At 33.2% G+C, this 20,505-nt stretch overlaps 1 protein-coding gene across 7 annotated transcripts in view; it reads left to right on the top strand.

Annotated features, from left to right (window-relative positions):
- The window catches only part of LOC106623627 (CUGBP Elav-like family member 2), a 152,621-nt gene that overhangs the window by 85,639 nt on the left and 46,477 nt on the right, over positions 1–20,505 (top strand). For 2 of the 7 annotated variants that reach the window (XM_036366785.2, XM_070106210.1), the window contains exon 2: positions 6,068–6,840. The exons of 4 other annotated variants lie outside the window; for them this stretch is intronic. In XM_036366785.2, the coding sequence (XP_036222678.2) occupies positions 6,345–6,840 (496 nt within the window). In that variant the 5' untranslated portion in view covers positions 6,068–6,344. Of the gene's footprint in view, positions 1–1,629; positions 2,136–6,067; positions 6,841–20,505 lie in introns of those variants that run through there. One more of the 7 variants, XM_070106209.1, reaches the window with a different exon arrangement.

Below are 20,505 nucleotides of genomic sequence, written 5' to 3' on the forward strand. Positions count from 1 at the left end.
AACTGTGTATTGTCACTTGTCAATGAGATCGCCGCTGCTTGAACAAAAAATCACACACATGTACATACATATGAAGGTATTTGAACACGTATACGATCACACAAACGGCAGGGTTGAACAAAAAGTACAACACAAATTGACAGATACAATTAAATACGGAATATATGCACTGTGCGACACGTCAGCAGCACATAAAAATTCTTTACCACCCCCTATTAACCGAAAATATGTAAATAGCAAGTACAAAAGTACAAAAACAAACAGAGTACCCGTGCTGGCGTGAGTAGTAAACAGATACTCATAAAATATTCATAAATACGGTTTACGAGTACAGCGCGCGGCATATTTGCAGCCACATATGTACTGATGTATGCGTGTGGTTGTGTGTGTGAAGTAGACATGTGAAATGAAAGAAATTGACATAAACCTCATTTTAAGATGCACTTTTTTGGCATAAAAAGGCAATAACACAGATATTTGCACTCAGAAACGCGTGACGTATACGCCCCACACCGTCGCCAAGGCAGCAAATGCATGTGTGTGTGTGTGCATATGTAAATAAGTAAATATTGCAATGGCACTTAATGCATGGAAATTCCGACATTTTGATATTATTCAAGCAAGTGCTAAATAGTTCATTGTTGGTTGCAGTTGAAGGCAAAACTTAAAATTTATACATACATTGCTGTCAATATCTCTCGACTTGCCCTAGTTGTAGATGTAATGCGGCAGCGAACGAAATTTTCGATTTTCAGAAAAGTTTCTTGTTTTTGATCTAAAAATAGCCTTATAAAATTGTGTGGACTATTTATTGCTATAAAAAATAAATAATATTCATAGCATTAACCAATTGCACAACACAACAAAGTGGTAAAAATAAAACTAATTAAATTAAATTAAATTTAAAAAAAATTTATTAAATAAAAAAATTGAAATAAAATATATATATAATTTTTTTTTATTTAATTTAATTTATATATATTTAATTTAATTTTTTTAATTTAATTTATTTTTTTATATTTTATTTTATTTTAAATTGTTTTATTTAATTTAAAATAATTTTCTTTTATTTTATGTTGTTTTATTTTATTCTCATATAATTTAATTTAATTTTTTTTAATAATAATAAAATAACATAAAATAAAAGAAAATTATTTTAAATTAAATAAAACAATTTAAAATAAAATAAAATATAAGAAAATAAAAAAAGTTAAGATTAAATAAGTAAAATAAAATAAATTAAAATAAGATAAAATTAAACAAAATAAATTAAAATTAAAAAAAATAAACTAAATCAAATAAAAGCATCTGCACTAAAAACATTTAGCTAAATTAAATTGAATTAAAAGGAATAAAATAAATAATAAAAGGAATAAAATAAAATTAATAAAAATAAAAAATAGTATTATAAGAAGACTAAAACAAATTAAATTCACTTCTAACCAAATAAAAATTTAATAAAAAGAAATAACTTTTACCTAACATACGACGAAAAAAGCAGGTATTCTGGCTAAAATATTAAGGAAATGATTATTTTTTCTAAAACAAATTTCCAAAAGGTCAGAACACACAAATATAACTTTTTTGTTAATTTCTTGCTTTTATTATTATTGCTCTTTTTTCTTGAAAAAACTCCATAAAATTTCTTCACCAGAAAGTATGCCAAATTACTTGCACAGAAAAAATATTTACACGTACTAAAATTCCAATAAGATGCCAAAGCTGGCAGCTCTATTTCACTTAAGCACTTATAAACTCAAAAATAGCAACTAAAATAGTTTAAGTGAGTGTGCGGCGAGCCAAAAATGCAACTAATCGACAATGGCAATGTACTGTAGCGACAACAACAAATGCAACAACAACAATAACAATTGTTGGACATAAGCAAGAACAAAAACAATAAGAGCAAGTGAGCAGCACAACCAAAAAACAATACATATAAACACAACAACAACAAACAGAAAATAAGAACAACAACAACCATAGCGAATGTCATTTTACTGACATCAACCATATTTCAATTTGCCCATTGAGTCAATAATAGCGGGCAAACAAGTGTACGAAACGAAAAGTCGAACGATCAGTCGCGCAAACACTCACAGGCAAACGGATGGGCTAAAACGGCAGTTCCGTATGTACGTACATATATATGTAGAAACACATGTGAGCACTTGTGCAAGCAAAAAACCTAAATACATATGTACATGTGTACTAAATATATATATATGTGTGTGTGCATGAATTGTGGCCAAATGGAAATTTTGGGCAAAAGCAGCGTTCTATTTTGACGGCTTTTATTTATAATTGCCGAAAAAGTGAAAAAATAGTATATAAAAGTACAATGCATATATACACCGTTATTCAGCTTGCTTCAATTAAATGAATTTTGTACCACCTTATCATCGGAGAACGCTTCCAACTAGGCACTTTTAAAATAAATATGCACACAGTTACCTATTTATAATGTACTTTCGTATAAATCCAGCTGACAGTTGCCTCCACTTGCATACGTACATACATATATGCACACACAGGCATATACATACCAACCTCCATGTTTACATTTGGTCATGTATGCGATTCTGAAAAGCTCATTGTTGACCTAAACGAACAGCCACTTAAAATGCCTGCTGCCATCTACACACACTCGCATGCATATTATATGCCGGGCAATGGCCAATAAACACACACACACATACACACATACACATACATGCAGTCACACGGCGCACTTGGAGTACATTAACATGCTCAGATATGCTGCCATTCTCGACGTGATGCAAAGCTGCGCATCGATACAAGTTCGAAAGTCTACTAAATCAATTGTGACATAGCCGAAAACAAATGTTGGCAAGCAGGCGCTATATATACGAGTACATATATATATATGCGTGTGTGTGCAGGAAGTAAGCAGACAAGCATTTAGGCAGCGCATAGTCGCGCTTGCTAGTATTTTTGAATAGTTTTTGCTATTTACTTGCGCTGCTTGACCGGCTTTTAGCCAGCCGCCCAGCTAGATAGTTCGCCAGTAGTCGATTTATGTCGCCATCACTTTCACAAAGACATTTTCGTTCGATTTATGTAGTTTAGTATCGCTTGAGTACACTCCTTTGCTTTGCTTCATGCTCTTCGCTTTTGCGAATTTTCAAGTAGTAAACAGCAAGTACTTCGAGTAACTGCGAAAATTCCATGCAAATTGAATGTGTATGCATGTGTATGCATGTACTTATTTGGAATTGTTTGTTTTTTCAATAAATTGCACTTCATTGCACTATAGTGCTTTCTTATAAATATTAGATAACAATATTTTCGGATTTATTTAGATCACATTGCAATGCTATGAGTTATATTTTGAATTCTGGGAAGTAAGAATTTCGATTCTATCAATAATTTGGCTCATTCAGTAAAATATTAAATATATTTTATATACCGAATCCCCTCAAGAGGGCTGCTTATAAGGCTTTAAGCTGATCAACTTATAAATTTCTACCAGCTGTTTAGAAATTAAGGCCCTCGTTGCATAGCGTTCACGACTTCTAGGAATTTAATATTATTTTTTGATTCTTTGAACCGCTGATTCGAATGAATTGAACCTTTTAGGAGTAATTGAAAAATTATTTATGAGAGAATTCAGATATTTATATAAAATATGGCGTAAAAAACGTAAATTGATTTCTAACTAATTTTTATTTATATCACTGCAAAGTAACGCCCATAGCAGAAGTCCTAGTCTCTTATAGTCATAAAAAGACTTCTGTAGAACAATTTTTGTTTGGTTGGCGTGAATCATTTAATCGATTACGTTTACATCACCACTCAATGATATTGTCTCTCGGTCTTGAAAACATCACATGATAAGTTAACTGAATATTAAATCTAGCACCGGACCGTAATGTAGTGTTTGTCTAAAGGATCACCCTCAGTCTAGTAAAACAGGAACAATGATCTGTTTTTTCAGGATTCCAGGCGTTGTTTTCATATAGCTCCAAGAAATAGACCAACAACTTCCAGATAATTCCAGACTGTTGAACTTCTAGCTTTGTAGTGACAGTCTCTTGTCAATAATAAAGAAAAACTGAACTTTAGCATTTGGATAATTTGGCTTTGGTCTCGACATCGTAATAATTTACATATAATTTCTTCACAGATAGAAACATCACAGCAGTATCATTAGTATCGTCGTTCTATACAGCTATGATTTTGCTGTTGTGCTTTGGATTGCTCCAGCTTTGAGAATAAATATTGCTAATATTAAATATTAAAACAATGAAGTCATCTGCAATCCTCATTTGCTGAAATTTCTGGTGTGAATTTTGTTATTACTTCACAAGCGAAGAGCTTTACAATTTTTAATCGATTATTTTACAGCGTTTCTTACAGCAGAAATACTCTTTAAATTATTATTTTTTTTTTTAATCAAAATTTTTGAGCTAAACTTTCTACTCTTCAATTATGTCAATTATTTATCGAAACCACTGTAGTTGCTACTGTGGCCACATGACATCAAACAACTCAGTTTGCTGTGTAATCATTGCAGAAATTAAATTACGAAGTAAAGAATTTTTAAATTAAAGTTTAATACGAGCATATACGAATGCTCTGTAATCGTTACGTTCCGGAACTCTCCATAATCTCTTTTATTTGTTCTTCTATAATCGTCTTCATTAGGTGCTAATGAGGCACATAAGCATGCGGTTGCCATTCTCGGCTACGTACTTTTGTACGTTCGATGTTATTTTAACTACTTTGCTTTTTAGCACAGTGTCGATATGTAATACTCATAAGAAAAACAACTAAAAAGTGAAAACAGCACAGCATTTCGAGAATACACAATGGTTGCTTACTAGGGTGGGTTATAAGAATTTGAGGTTCGGTGAATTTTATTGAATTATTGTAGGTTTTTTGATTTAATGATTTGCATTTTTTGGATCAAAGCTTGATATTAATGTTTAAAAATGGATAACTGGTATATCACTAAAAAGAGAGTTTAAATAATAACAATAAAAAAAAAAATTAATAAAAATATTGGGTCTATAACTACTTGTACATATTTTTACATACAATAGTATTATTCGAAATATTGCTTATCTCAAGCTGTAAAATTTTCCTATCTCTTGAACAATTTGTGGATTTCATATCAAAACAACGGCGCCTGCTTGGCGGCCAAGAATAAATCTAGTGAATTTTTTATACCTTGTTCTGATGTGCACCGTATTCCAGTAAGAATGTTCTGCATCGACCGGAATTAATGACAGACATAAGGCGCAAGGTCTGGTCTATAAGTGGGTGAGACAAAACTTCCCAGTCGCTGTTTTCAAATAGTTTTTAACAGATTTTCCAACGCGTTCATGATGGATAATTATTGTATCATGTCTAGTCGCAAATTTCAAGCGTTTGTCGACAATCGCTGGCTATTGAAAAGCTGACAACCCAAACAATTTTTTCTTGATCAACATGTTAAAAAACATTCATATATATATATCATATTTCTCTCATGTTTGTATGCACATTTAGTTTTCTTTGCCACCTCTGTTTATTTCCACTGGCTTTGCTCAGCTTTCTGGCAACCTCAAGTGATACACGCTAAGTATTGAACCTGTTCTTAGTCAAATATTTGTACCCGCTTTTAGTGGCCTATCTTTAACGAAACAATTTTAACCTTAAATCAGTAACACAAAAGCAGAAAGTGCTCAAAGCAAAAGCTGATTAAACAAAACACCAAATAAGGCTTAATGCGACAATTGAATGAGCAAATTAAAGTGCGGCAGATATTGAAATGAAATTACTTAGTCAAATATACAGATGAAATTAAATAGCACGAAATTGAAAAATAATGACGATTATAATTGGTTTAATCAACAGGCAGGCGCACACAAAATATCACCACAGACGCTACGTGCGCAACGTGAATATTACCAAACTGCGTGCAAATAGCAATGCGTAATTGAAATTCACCACACACGCACACATACATATATACATTTAAACAAATTTTCATACACACACATATATACAAATATATTTTCATACAAATATTTTTTCATGCAAATATTTATCTACACTAAAGAGCGTAACGAACAAGTACGTGCAGTGTGAAAATTAAAAAATAAATACAACAACAGCAACAACGAGTGAAATAAAATAAATTAAAAGCAATAAATAAGGGCATGCAAATAAACGAAAAAATTTAATTTAACAGATACAGTGTTGAAATAAAAATAAATTAATAACAACAACAAAATAACAAATATAGTAAACTACAAAAACATTGTGTCAGCCAACAAATTTAACAAAATTAAAACGCACATATACACAAACAAATTGCTTAACGCAGCAAGCTCGTAATGAAAAATCCAAACAGGCTGGAGAGCCCGACGCCAGCCAACCAGTGTGGCAGCCCCACCACTGTCAACAGCCTGCTACTAACCAACAGTAACGGCAGTTCTAACGGCAATTCCAGCAGCAGCGCTAACAGCAACAACACCGGCAGCATTCCCAACAACAGTGGCGTAGCAAATGGCGCGATTAATAACAGCATCACCACCGGAAACGGAAGTGGAAATGTTAACGATGGCGGCAACAGCAGCGGCGGACACATCATTGACGGTGGCAACGCCAGCCTGGTGGGTGGTATTGGCGGCGGCACTTTGATTTTAACAGCGGCAATGCAACACCACAAATCACACGTGCACCAATCACCACCTAGCAGTTACAACAGCAACAACAGCCACAACAACAACAACATCAACACCACCACCACAAATGGCCATCAGCTCTATCCGTCGATATCGTCCACATATTGGTTGCCGCCGCCAAATCCGGCGCCATATTTAGTTCCAGGTAATTAGCGCAATTCGCAAATAAGCCAACAATAACAACAACCAATTTGACCACTGAAAGTAAACACAAATCAAAGTAGGCACATATACATATATACTCGCACAACTGCAGGTACTTATATGTATATAAGTAACAATACCATAATTTAAAGGTACGCGCTCATTGTGGCAGCGCCGCCCACTGTAATGCGTTAGAAGGTGTGGGAGGGGATAGGGCGAGAGCCGTTAACAATACACCGTAAATGCAACTAAAACAACATTATATCCAAACAAATCGCCAGATCCGTTATTAAATTTGTTGTACTTGTTATTAATGTTGTTGTTGTTTATTCAGATTAGTTAGTTTGCTTTGTATTGTGCGCGAGCGGAAATGAAAGTACAAAATCGTTGTTAGCCGGCTGGCAAGCAAAGTTCATTGAAAATCCGTGCAACGGATAAATAAACAAATTGACAAAGCGCCATGTGCGCCATGTGCGCGACGACATCGAGGTGGGTGGTTTAGGGTCTGCTAATAGACATAGTCATTTGTTAGCTTATGTGCGCATTTTGCCCTTGGTTTTTCGGATATCCGACATTAAAAGTAACATACACTCATTCCAAGAGTTTGTAATGGCTGGTTTGGGGGCTGTAACAGTTTCATATAACGGTAAAAATAACAACGCTTATTTGCTAAGTAAAAAAACATTTTAAATGGTAGAAAACAAAAATTGTTGCATGACTTTTGTGAAAGAGTCAAAAGCTGTTAGTTCAAAACATCATCAACTCTTTTAAAAACGATTCCTCCTCAGAAAATAAGCATTCACTTTCTTATAAATTTTTTAAAGAGCGATATATACATATACATATATACGGAGACCAAAATGCTCTCAGGTTAGGTTAGATGGCTGACCTATCAGCATAGCGGGGGATCACACTTAGACAGTTTTGTACAGCCCTTTGTGAAGCCAGACGAAAAACTCCTGTGGTTGGATATAAGCTATTGGCAAAACCGCACTGAACCTATCACAAATCTGCTTAAGTGTTTTATTTCTATACCCGCTATTTCACCTGGATGTCTAAAAGTATGAGGTTCGAGGTGTTTTTGCCTTTATTTGGCAGAAGCGAGACATTCAAGGAGTAAGTGCTGAGATGATTCTATTTCATCTTCTTCCAAACAGTTGATACAACTGATATGTAGTAAGATATTCAATCTTACTGCATGAATCACGATCGGACACTGTCCAGTTAGAACTCTTACAACCATTGAAAGGTGGACTGGGCCAGAAGGACTTTGTGACTGCACAGCTGCTGGTAGTTCACCAACGCTTGCTGAGCAGATCTGGGACGCAACAGTCCAATAGTGAACCACAAAAAGCCAACGGAGCGCATATACGTTTTGATTCTGTAATTATAGAGACTGAAGTACCTTTCCTAGCAAGCTCATTAGTGTTACAGTTTCTTGCAATGCCGCTGTGCCCAGGCAACCAAACCAGTCTAATCATACAAAAACTCGCTGCTAGAGATAGTTGATGGGATAGATATGCCCTTAGGTTACTTTGGCGACTTTTGTATACTCTATTAACATCACGTAAGTATAAAACGGTTCTAGGAGCAGATATTTGAACTACGAGAATTTAAAAAGAGTTAAAGAGAGCCAAAGTAAACACCTGGTCCTCATCATCATTAGATTTCTAACATCTAATTCTCAGTGAGTTCGTTATTCTAACCTCAGTTAACTAACGAAACGGAAAAGTTATTTAAATTTCTGAAACCGAATTAATTAAAGAGAACCAAATCTGGTCATACATTATTTTTGATATCGTTTTGAAATATCCCTTTCCATTTCAGACCTTTATACGGTTTGACACCCAAATCGCCCACCTTTAAATCGAAGACTTTAATTCAAATTAAAAAGAATTAACAACGTAATGTCAATACTAAAAATATGTTGGAAGTAAACATCACCCTCTCCACAGAAAGAAATTCTGAATCCGCCGCTGTTCTCCCTCTAATGCTAACAAGACGTTTTCAAAAAAAGTGTTCACTTTTTCGTAACATCCATCGACCTTATTATTTAATAAATCACATGACTCTGGCTTCCCAAATACATAGACCAACTTCTACGTCCTCAAAAAAGAGGTGTTAAACTCACTTTATTTTATTTTGCCATGCCCATGGCTTATATGAACTTCAAAGGGTTTTCCTACTATCTTATTGTCACCGTCCAGAAGCGTTCATTAAATGATCAATTCCAAGTAAAATTTTATCCAATTGTATATATGATTGTGCTTAAGAAAATGGCAGCCTCTTGAAATCAGAATAAAATTTTAATGCAAATAATTTATGTTAAGGATATAAGGCCATTCTTTCTCCACGGTTAAGAAGGAATAATAAAGTTCACGTACTGATTTATGAAATAGTGTGTTTAATATATGGTAATCATTAAAAATGTAGAGTTGAGTTTCTTAAATTATTTAGAAATACTTTTAGCAAACGGGAAGGCTTTCCGAAAGAAGACTACTATGAAGATTTCAGTTCTTAATTACAACTTAACGTAACATAGTTCTAGTTAAAAAAAAAAAAAACATTTTACAAAGCCCAAATGTGTGTATCTCTACCACATCTCTACCAATATGTGTAGCGAAATATTGACCACAAAGAGTCCGCCATACATATTTAGACAAGAAACAATTCCAACTTCGAATAACTTTCACCCACTCCAAAATATAGGTGCATATATTGGCATACATGTATGCTAACTTAATTCATATTTGTACATACATATATATGATATATTTATATAACGCATATTATATACTCACAATACACCCCTTTTTACATTTGTATATACATACATATAAAACAATAACTTAAATGAATTTGAGAGAAAAAAATAGCTTTCGTTTTAATTATTTTAGTTTTTAGCGTAAGCGCACACACAATTGAATTCCATACATACCCACATATATGGTATACGTATATTATATATATATATAAATATATATACCATACGTGTATTGAAATGTTAGTACGCTTGAGTGCATCAAGCTGGGCGCGTATGTAAATGTCAATATCGGTACATAGTGCTCGTTTGAGATGGTTTAATATGCAAGTCATGTTCAATTTGGTTGCGCCTCACTTACGGTAACATTGCTGGGAAAATTTGCGTTCGTATTGTCGTTTCTTAGAAACACACACACATATAAATACAAATAATTTTATTGTCACTATTTATAGAATGAAAATATGTAGAAACATTCGACCAGAATAGGCCAACTATTTACCGCAGGTACACTTGTGGTAAGCTTAGGTATATGGAATACCACTGTGTATGTACATACTTGTATGTATGTATTAAGCATATAAATGAAAAAAAGAGAAAACGAAGAGAACCAAGAGTGACATACTCAACAAAGCAAAACAAACAAAATGTTAATATTACTTTTCTTAGTAAGAAATAAGCAATAAAGTTTTATAGAAAAGTTTACATAAAACCAAAAATAATTAATTTAGAGAGAATTTACACCGCATAGTTGCCATATTTAATGTCGTAACGTAACATGAGCAGTCTTCTTTTCGCCAAGCAATAGAGCATAGGCAATCGAATAAATTTCACCAGCTGCTTAAACAGATTGGTGGAACTTAATTTAATGCAAAACAAGAATAAACGTTAACTTTGGATGCACCGAAGCTACAATACCCTTTACAAATACAAAAAATTCCATATAAGAACTTGAATTTGATCGTTCAGCTTGTATGGCAGCTATATGCTATAGTGGTCCGATATCGGCGGATAAATGAGCAGCTTCTTGGGGAGAAAGAGTGCAAAATTTCAGATTGATTTCTCAAAACTGAGGGACTAGTTCGCATAAATACAGAGAGACGAACGGTCAGACAAACGAACATAGCTAAATTATTTTATCTCGTCAGGCTGATCATTTATAAATATAGTTTATAGTGTCTCCGACGTTTCCTTCTGGTTATTATAAACTTCGTGGCATACTTAATATACCTTATTCAGGGTACAAAAAGACTAATTCTACGATATATCAGTTCAATCAAACTTTTTTATATTTCCCATAGATAAATACAAATCTTAAGGCCACTTAAATGGAATAAAATATTTTGAACTCTATTGCTTCTTCAGTCTCTATAAGGTAACAAACCTTAATACGTATATTATACCAATTTTATTGTGTAAAACAGGTGGCAACCTGCATAATTCGCAAAAATATTTACTACTGTACATCGTCTGCAACCTCTATAGATTAATCAACCGTAGTTAGTTTACTATACCAATTTAGTTGCATTTAAATTTTATACATGTGGCAACTTTCGTCACCCGGAAAAATATTTTCTACTGTATTCCTCATTAAACCTTAATAAATTAGAAATCCATAATTTGTTTACTGTACCAATTTTAATGAATTCAATTTTTTACATAGGTGGCAACCCTTACCATTAAACATTTTCAGTATTAAGCCTTGTAAGCTTTTTAGATTTATCCCCACATGCTGTTTTTTGTTCAATCAGTTTTTTGGACTGAAAAAGTAAAACAGGTGGCAACCATCTAACAATCAGAAATGTATTGCAGACAGCTCAACCAACAATATAGTGTTTCGGCGCTCTTTATACGGCGTGAATCATAGAATTTGTTTCGATTTCATTACTGGATGTCAAGCAGAAAAAAGTTTTCGAATCGTTTCAGCAGATATTGCTTTATTGTTCCAAATGCTGTAAAATCTCCGTCAATTCTTTAAGTGCTTAAGATGTCCAGAAGATTGGTGCAACAAGTCATACAGCGCCCACACTTTATTAAACCAAATCTCTGTTGACTAAGAAACGGTTCCGTTAATTGATCCTATAAGTTACTTCTTTGACTCAATTAGATCACTTCTTAAGTGGAACCATTGTGTGGATGGTCTATACTGGTAAATTACCTACGAATGAATCGATGAAAATTCTTATTCAGTGCATTAAAAGAAGCAAGTGGGTGGACATGTTAATCTTCATAAGACGCAGTCAATGTTGCCATATGTTTGAAATTTTATACAATGTTCCCGTAGCACAAATTTGTGAACTACAAAAGTCGAAATAATGGGTATTTAATTAGCTTTCCAGAGTTTTCTCTGGAATAATAATTATTTAGCTCTAAAAAACACCCTATATATGAAAAATTATTATATATACCATATATATGAATACTTATTTATATTTCTCTTATCCATCTATATTGTGTCTAATTTAGTTAAAATTTTATTCACCATGCAAGCACTCATATACAATAGTTGTAAATATGAAATTCAAATGCATGCATACATTTATATTTAGGTGCTTTTGTTGCACTCGTCCGCCACCAAATTAGTAATGCAATCGAAACAGCACACACAATTGATTTGAATACAAAATTCACAATATTATCGCGACAAAATTCTATTACACTCTACCGGGACAAGTGGACACTCATTTGTAGCTGCTAACTGCATTATGCATAGCCACAAACACACACATACATAAATACATATGTATTTACTCACACACACACACACACATGTTGGCATATGTGTGTCCACAGCAATCAGCAAGTGCACTTTTACGGAGAGGCATCGCTCTGTGCTCGGTAGGCGTACCTACACACCTAATTCAATTCATGCAACAACAACACCGACAACAACAACAATTTGCCGTTATGAATTCATAACAAATATGAGTTGAATTGTGAATATTATGAAGTTGCAGCAGAATTCCAGCAAAAGTTAAACCCTAGTACTACATGGCTGTACTACAACGATGGCCAATAGAAGTAACGTGTGTTGAGTGTTGTCTATGAGACTAGCGCTACTTGGACACTGTCGGTGGGCTTGTTCGACTAAATGAACTTCTAGTTGTTAAACAATGGTATATTTGGGGAATACATGAAATTTCACTGGCAATCGGCAATGCATGCCGCCACAGTAAGACCTGCTGCCGATTGCGTTTCATTAACTGCAGACAATATATGCACACACACACATGCACACGCATATGCGGCAAGCAATATTTGGTATGTGTCGAGTGCTAGCGACAACAATGGAATATTTTCTACCAACATAATTTGTAGTGGCGTGCAATGGCATTGTGTAATATTTTCACCAGTTTGTTGTTGAATTTCCATTTAAATCGCAAATATTGGTGTGAGCACCGGCCGAAGTGGGCTATGCAAACATGAGTTGCACGCATGCGAAACGGTATACTCGGTCAGATAGAGAACAGAGCAAATTCATAAACTCTCACATTTGTATTTATTTATTTATTTATTTGTTGTAAAGCATACACAATGCTGGTTGTGAGTGTAGCTGTGCGTAGTTGCGTTGTGTTGTTGCTCAAAAGTCACATCGAAGGTTATACTAAAAACTCAACAAACGAAAATAATATCAACACGCCAGCAACACCAGTTACACCGAAAACTTTTTGTGCTTTATGACTCTTTTTTACAGTTGTTATTTTCCGCTGCTTTGTTGTTTTTTCTTGTTTAATTAACACGTGTATGTGAATTTCCACAACCCACAACTGGCTGGCAACTATAAATATATGCATATATGTATATGTATATTTGCGAGCTAAAGTTAAGTAAATATGGTATATATACATATGTGCTCTTAATAGAAAATATATATGAAAATATAGCAGCTCGAGAGCAGCTTAGAAACAGCGCTTTCGGTGCGAGCACTAGCCTATACTAGTTTAGTGAAAATTTTTGTGTTTTAAATTTATTTCAAGCACAGCAAATTAATGAATTTCCATTCTGCTTGGTTATGTAAAACATTATATTAGCAGATTCGACTGTAAAACGAGTGCCGAAAGAAAGTTATCTCAAACTAGAATTTTCAGAACATTGAACAACACAGGCGACAACCACAAGTAAAAACATATATGTGAACTGTTGACAAAACAAGATATTTGAGCATAGTAGAATTCTCTTTGAGTAACTTTAAACTGATATTTTATGTCAAATATGAAATAAAGAGTGTATTTTAGAAAAGTGCAAAAACCAACTCCGAAAAAAATATTGCCACATTGAAAGCCACATGTCTAAAAAGAACACCCATTAGAAATCTCTTTGTATGTAAGCGAGTGCAAAAAGAACGCTGAATTGGCGAGTCTTAAAGAGATTATTTAAAATCTTATATTAATATCTTAAAATCTAAGCATTTTTGAAAAGCAACGTACATATTTGATTTCAAAGTGGTTTCTTTTAAATAAAAATTAAATAAGAAGCAGGTTCATGAAATGAAATCAGCGAAGTTGGTAGTGTTATGTTTCAGATCCTTCTTCCTCAAAGTAATTTTTTCAAAAAAGAAATGCAAAATAATAATTACATACACACAACATACAGATAAATATGTTTAAAAAATATTACTAAAACAACAATATAACAGTTTGGATTTTACAACTCACTCATAACGCACTAGTATGAAGTTACCCTCGATTGGGTTAGTTGATACCCAAATGGTGTATTTCAGCAACTAATTAATTTATCACAGCAGCTTCAAATACATATTTTACAAAAAACACACACACATACTCAAGAATCAGTTTTGGATATTTTTTTTTTCAAAACTTTCGTAGTGCAAATGTATCAACTTTGTAGAATATCCGCAGGTTCAGTGTCCATGTGGTGTTAGTTGGTACCTTACATTAATATTAATATTATTGTCGAAACAATAAGAATGAAGTTAGTAAAATCCGGTGATAAGCAAACCAAGCGATACAAACTTTTTTGGAAATTTTACATAGACACTGGGAATAATTCAATTAGAAGCGTTTACGAAGCTGTAGATTTTCAACCGTAGTTCACATTGCAGAGTAGCGTATGTATGTAACATATGTATGTATTTGCTGGAAAATATGTTTCATATGGAAAAATTTTGAATTTTTGGAAATTCAGAATTAATGCAGTTAGCTCAGATGTCAATTGTACAAAATCTATTAAAGTTTCTTTTAGAGAAAAACTAAAATTTTCGAAGCAAAATAGAGAGATTTTTGCTGTTATTGGAACTTTAGTTATCTTAATATAAACTAAAAGTTATTGAGGAGAAACATCCGTCACATAAATGTTAAAAATATGTTGCGCTAAAATGACGTGGTTTTGAACTGAGCTCTCCCTCATGGCTCGAATGTGTATAAAAAAAGAAAATCGCAAATAAAGTAATTGCTAGATATCACATTTTGGTATTGTCTTTAAAGGATAATCAGCATAAGACCCCTTTAGAGCGACAGCGAAATGCTACTTGATTTTCAAAAAGCCTTTTCATGACAGAAACACACTCGGAGATGGAATCTATACACTGGCTTTACACAGTAGTACCGTGCAAAATGAGCTGTTTGTTGTCATATGTCAAGTATTTCCACGACACATAATGAAAATATTATAGCAAGAGATATAATGCTATCTTTTTAATAAATAATCTGCAGCGAGAAATCTTAACGTCGCCAAGCGCAGTCTGCATTTCTCGGAATGATATGTAACCTATATAGTTTAAACCTGGATACATAACATCTAACTACATAAGCTCATATGTAAGGCCATGCTCATAAGATATGCACCAGCCTTAATGCATTTGACTTGAATGACATCACTCGTTTGCCACAGGTGGAGCGCATTTCTGCCACAACGCCACCAACGAAAAACACTTTCCGCACAAGTGCCTTTATGAATCGACCAAGAACACCACGAACACCGACACATAAAAATAGCTTTTGCATATGTCTGGGCCGACGCTTGAGAGCGCAACTCTTTTAACTGCCAACGTCAGTAGCAACAACAATAACAATAACACGCTGCCAGCACGAACGGATAGACAAACTAAATAATCGCAATGGTATTTGAGTGCGAAAGCGTTAACGTAAACACGTTGCTTTGCGCGTTACGTGACGTTACGTGTCATGTCACCACACATCAGATGTCAGCCAAACGAAAATGTCACGTCAGAGACGACAGCCTCAAGGTGTTGTGTTAACCCCGCCTATGCTTTATGCCTACGGCCTCTCCAAGGCAGCGCTGGTGTGACAGCTGTGCGTACTATTGTTGTTGTTGTGGGTGGTGGCTCAGTAGCGCTTTGGAATTTTATTTTTGTTCGCACCAACGACACTTTAACAAATAGACAAAATTTGCAACAACAAAATTGTTGTTAAATTACCAACGTAGCGCGAACAGGAAGAAGGAAATGAATGTCGTTGAAGAAACGGAAACGATTCTGCACTGCACGCGTAGTTGCCACACTTACACGAATTTCATACACATACATACATACATACATGCGAATAGCTACTGGAAGGCCGCACAAATGTGTCTAGCACGTGTTGTACAACGCTTGCATTTATAGAAATCGTTGAGTGTATTGTAGTAGCTCCTTCAATGCCTGCCGGAAAAGTCGTGTATGTGTAAAAGTGTTAGTGTGTGTGTGAGTTGTGGCACGTGAATGCATTGCTGAGTAAAATTTTCACTTCTAATTCGAAGAATATACATATATACAGATGTATTTTTATATATTGTATTTTTGGATGATTGAGTCAAAGTTTAGGTACCCTTTAGGTCCCATCGTCGAACTGGTGGCTACGAAATCGTCTCTTATCTAATTGGAATCTATATATAGACTAAATTTTTCCGTATTCCGTAAGCAGTGGGTATCCCAGATTACAAGGTTGGTCGGTAAAGACTTATCTTCACCACCCGATAGCGCCATTATTGTAAAGAAAGTTTACTATACATGTAGTAAAGTAGAATCTCGTAGGCGGTCGCTGTCGAAATGTCAGTCGAAAGAAACTTACTTGAAGGAGGGCAAAATGGTCATAGGCCTCGTCATTTGCCTCTATCCTTTGGGCGGTCTACTTAAAGCGCACTGTAAGTCCGTAACTTTTTCAAATTTATATCTGTCAACAATGGCATAGTTCCCAAGACGCGTGGAATCTTTATATGTGACCTCCAGTTACTTTAGCATAGAAAAAACTGACCTATTTTTGAAAAAGAAGCGTGCGTTTCAACTCACCGTCTTACATCTCCGCCATTTACACGACCAGATTGGTAGAACTAGACAACGTACTACTGTCCCATCTACAGTATTCTTCAGATTTTACCCCGTGTGAATTCCGTTCGTTTCCAAACTTGAAAATTTCTCAGATGATCAGGTCCACGGAGATCTTTGAGCACCGGCATAAAACGTATTTTCAAACCGAAAGTAAATTTTGAGAATCTTAAATCAAGTGTATCAAAAAAGGAGACTTTGTTGAGAAATATATCACAATTATTTCAAAATTTTTCTTTATATTTTATAAGCTAAATATTTATTGGACCACCCTGATGTATTTGTAAACTAATGCTCTTAAAAAAGCAGGGTACCTAACTTCCGTCTATGACTTCTATTTTCATTGCCACCAACATTTTTATTTGACTCTCTGCGCTTTTGTCGAGTGCTGCCTACATTTTTATGCACACCCATTCTCGGTTCATGTTAGTGGTATTTGACTGCTGTTGAAAAAGCAGCATGCAGTTTGACATTTTCTTGCGGTGACACAGCAGCGACGTGCAACATGGAACTTGCAACCATTTCGATTTAACTCTGAATTTAAGTATGTACTCGCAGTGCATAGAACTATTTAGTTGTGTAGCCTTTTCGGAATTTTGTGCGAACACTACTCTGGATCGAATACTTAGAAGTAAGCGAGTGTTGGTACTAAATTTTTCATCTGATATGTGTGCAAAATCAGCTCTTTATAATGTTAATACAATGCTGTCGCCAACTGACAGCTTTTATTGGCCTGTCATAAAGCACCCATACAGAGTGACGTGAACCTATTACATTGATGATTGTTGCAAACGATAAATGACAGTTGTACAAGTGCTATGTGGAATAATCCTTTCCGAAATACACAGACTATTGAATTTGGGCGAAGTAAATGTTGTAAGCATACAAATTTTTAAAACAGTGGAGTCTTTGAGGATTTTATTGGCTCAATCAGTAGATATCTGTTAAGTTCGCATGAAATTGTGATAAGAATTAGTCGAAAATTTCAAAAACTTCGTGCCATATATTTATATCCAAGTTGACTAAACCTAAGAAAAAAGAGGTTATTTGAAATTGTTATAAAGTATTTTTTTTTATTATATTGGCGGCGAAAGAGACTATTGTATATTTGTGTATTTTACGTTTTTTATCCAGAGAGACAATAATTCAAAAGGCAGATACCAAATCATCGAAGCAAATATGAAATGATCCTCGGAATAATAGTTTAAAGTATCGACTTTGCAACTGATATTATTCTATAACATTTCCCATTGACTGTAACATTATTACCGGCTTCAGTTTTGAAAATATATAATTCAATGATTCCCTCTGGCCATAGAGCATACCAAAATGTGAATTTTTAAGGATATAATTGCGTCTCAACAATGGCCTGTGGATTATCATCACTCCATATACGACAATTTTGTTTATTAACGTATCCATTCAATTAAAAGTGAGCTTCATCAGTGAACAAAATTTTCTTGTGACAATCGAAATCGGTGTCCATCTGGTTTTGGTTGCATTCACCGAACCTACGTCGCGCTTGATGGTCATTCGGCTTCAATTCATGAAATGCCACACCAAACTGAGTACAAATGAACTAACAGTTGTCAAAAAGCCCCCGAAAATAATAATGCCTCACCACACGTCTAAAAAAACACCCTTTATTAAACTGTAGAGGAAAAACTTGAAAAAGGGTTTAAGGATTATAAAAATATTTTGCATTCAATAGCATATTAATTAGGAATTAATTAAAGCTCTCTGGCGGTCTTACATTTTGCAGGGAAACATTCCCTTTCTAAAAATCCATTTCGATTATATAATATGATGTGTATGAAAACATACATGGCCATAATGAAGATAGAATTTATTCAAGTTAGTTAACGATGAGAAAATCTTGTGTTTTTGCTTATTCATAAATTTGAATAAAATTTAAATCAGTATAATTTTTCTTCCATGATAAGTACTTACATACATTGCTACTTTTATATTTTATATATACATACACATGCATAGGTACGTAGCCTCCACGATTAACATTGGGGTTACAGAATAAATGTTTACAATGAGCTTTGCTTAGCACGTGCGCTTCAAAACCTGTTTTTTTTACACTTTATACACATCATATTTACAGCAATAAATATTACACTACCAGCGAAAATGCGATGACTTTGCAGTTTCTAACAAGAAGCACCCCATATTAGATAATTTGCGTGATATTTTTTCTAAAGAGAAAATGAGTTGTTAATAGTTATGTATGTGTATGGATATTCAAATTTATGTGGAAAAAAAAAACGATTTTCAACTCGAACCGAATCTCAAAAGGAATTGATTTTTATTATTTTGTTTGTGATTTCGAAAGCACAGATAATCGTTAGGAATTGCGTGTGAATTTTTTTATAACTTCAGCTGCATCGAAGCTATAATACTCTTCACAGAAAAAATTATTTTTTTATAAATATCTATTTCCTTAATAAAAATGTTCAGCGCAAGTCTAGCAGCTAGAAAGTGTATGACTGCCATTTTAAACTCAATCAAACCATATGTAATTATTTTAAATAATTTTATAGCGATATTTTCAAATCATAAATGCAGCAATAACCGAATGTGCGTGACTGCCATACGAACTGCAAGCAATTGCTTTTTAATGGCAGTCGGCAATTGACAAGTAATATCAGGCAGTAAAGTGCATGTAACAAATCCAATTTATTATTTTTTTCTTGCAAATTATAAATAAAAAAATATTATTAAAACTAAGTTCAGATAATTTTTAATAAGTAATTTTTAATTTTTTTTAAATTTTTTAAAAATTTTTTAATGTAATTATACTCTAGCAACATGTTGCTACAGAGTATAATAGTTTTTTTTATATACAGTTTATTTCCATTTTTATATTGACAGTGCATGCAACAAATCTTTTTTTTTTTTTGCAAATATTAAATGTAGATATTTTATTAAAACTAAGTTCACATAATTTTTTAATAAACTTTTTAAAATTATTTTTAATTCTTTCAATATTTTTTTCAAATTATGTTTTAATTTTTATATATATTTTATTTAAATTATTCGTAAGGAGTTATTTTATATTTATATATAAAAATATAATTAAAAACGAAACAACATTACCAATAGCTTTTAAATTTCACTCATTGCTTAACATAATAAATAATATTAAAAAAAGGAAATTGTAATTTTGAAAATTTCTATTTTCTTCACTTTTAATTTTAAGTTTTAACTCTATATATATTTTTTTAATTTTTAATATGCCAATTTTTTTTAAATCTTATTGAAATATGTACACATATATTTTATTTTATTCAATAATTATAAGATATTTTATATTTACATATATAGGTATATATATATAACAATTAAATGAAAACAAAAACAAAAACAAAATAGCAGTTGATTTTTAGTGTTGTTTGTAAAAAAAGGAGTAATTATTTAATTTTAACTAATTAATCAAATTTTCATTAATTTTATTTTATTTTTTTTTTCATTTTTGCCTTTTTTAGTCTTTAATTCTAATTAATTGTTAATTTTATTTTATTTATAAATTTTTATTAAAGCTTGTAATTAATTTTTGAATGTTACTAATATTTTTATTTTACCCCACATCTTTTTTAATTAAGCATTATGCGGTT

Source organism: Bactrocera oleae, chromosome 3 (assembly GCF_042242935.1).
Source record: "Bactrocera oleae isolate idBacOlea1 chromosome 3, idBacOlea1, whole genome shotgun sequence".
Classification (NCBI taxonomy): domain Eukaryota; kingdom Metazoa; phylum Arthropoda; class Insecta; order Diptera; family Tephritidae; genus Bactrocera; species Bactrocera oleae.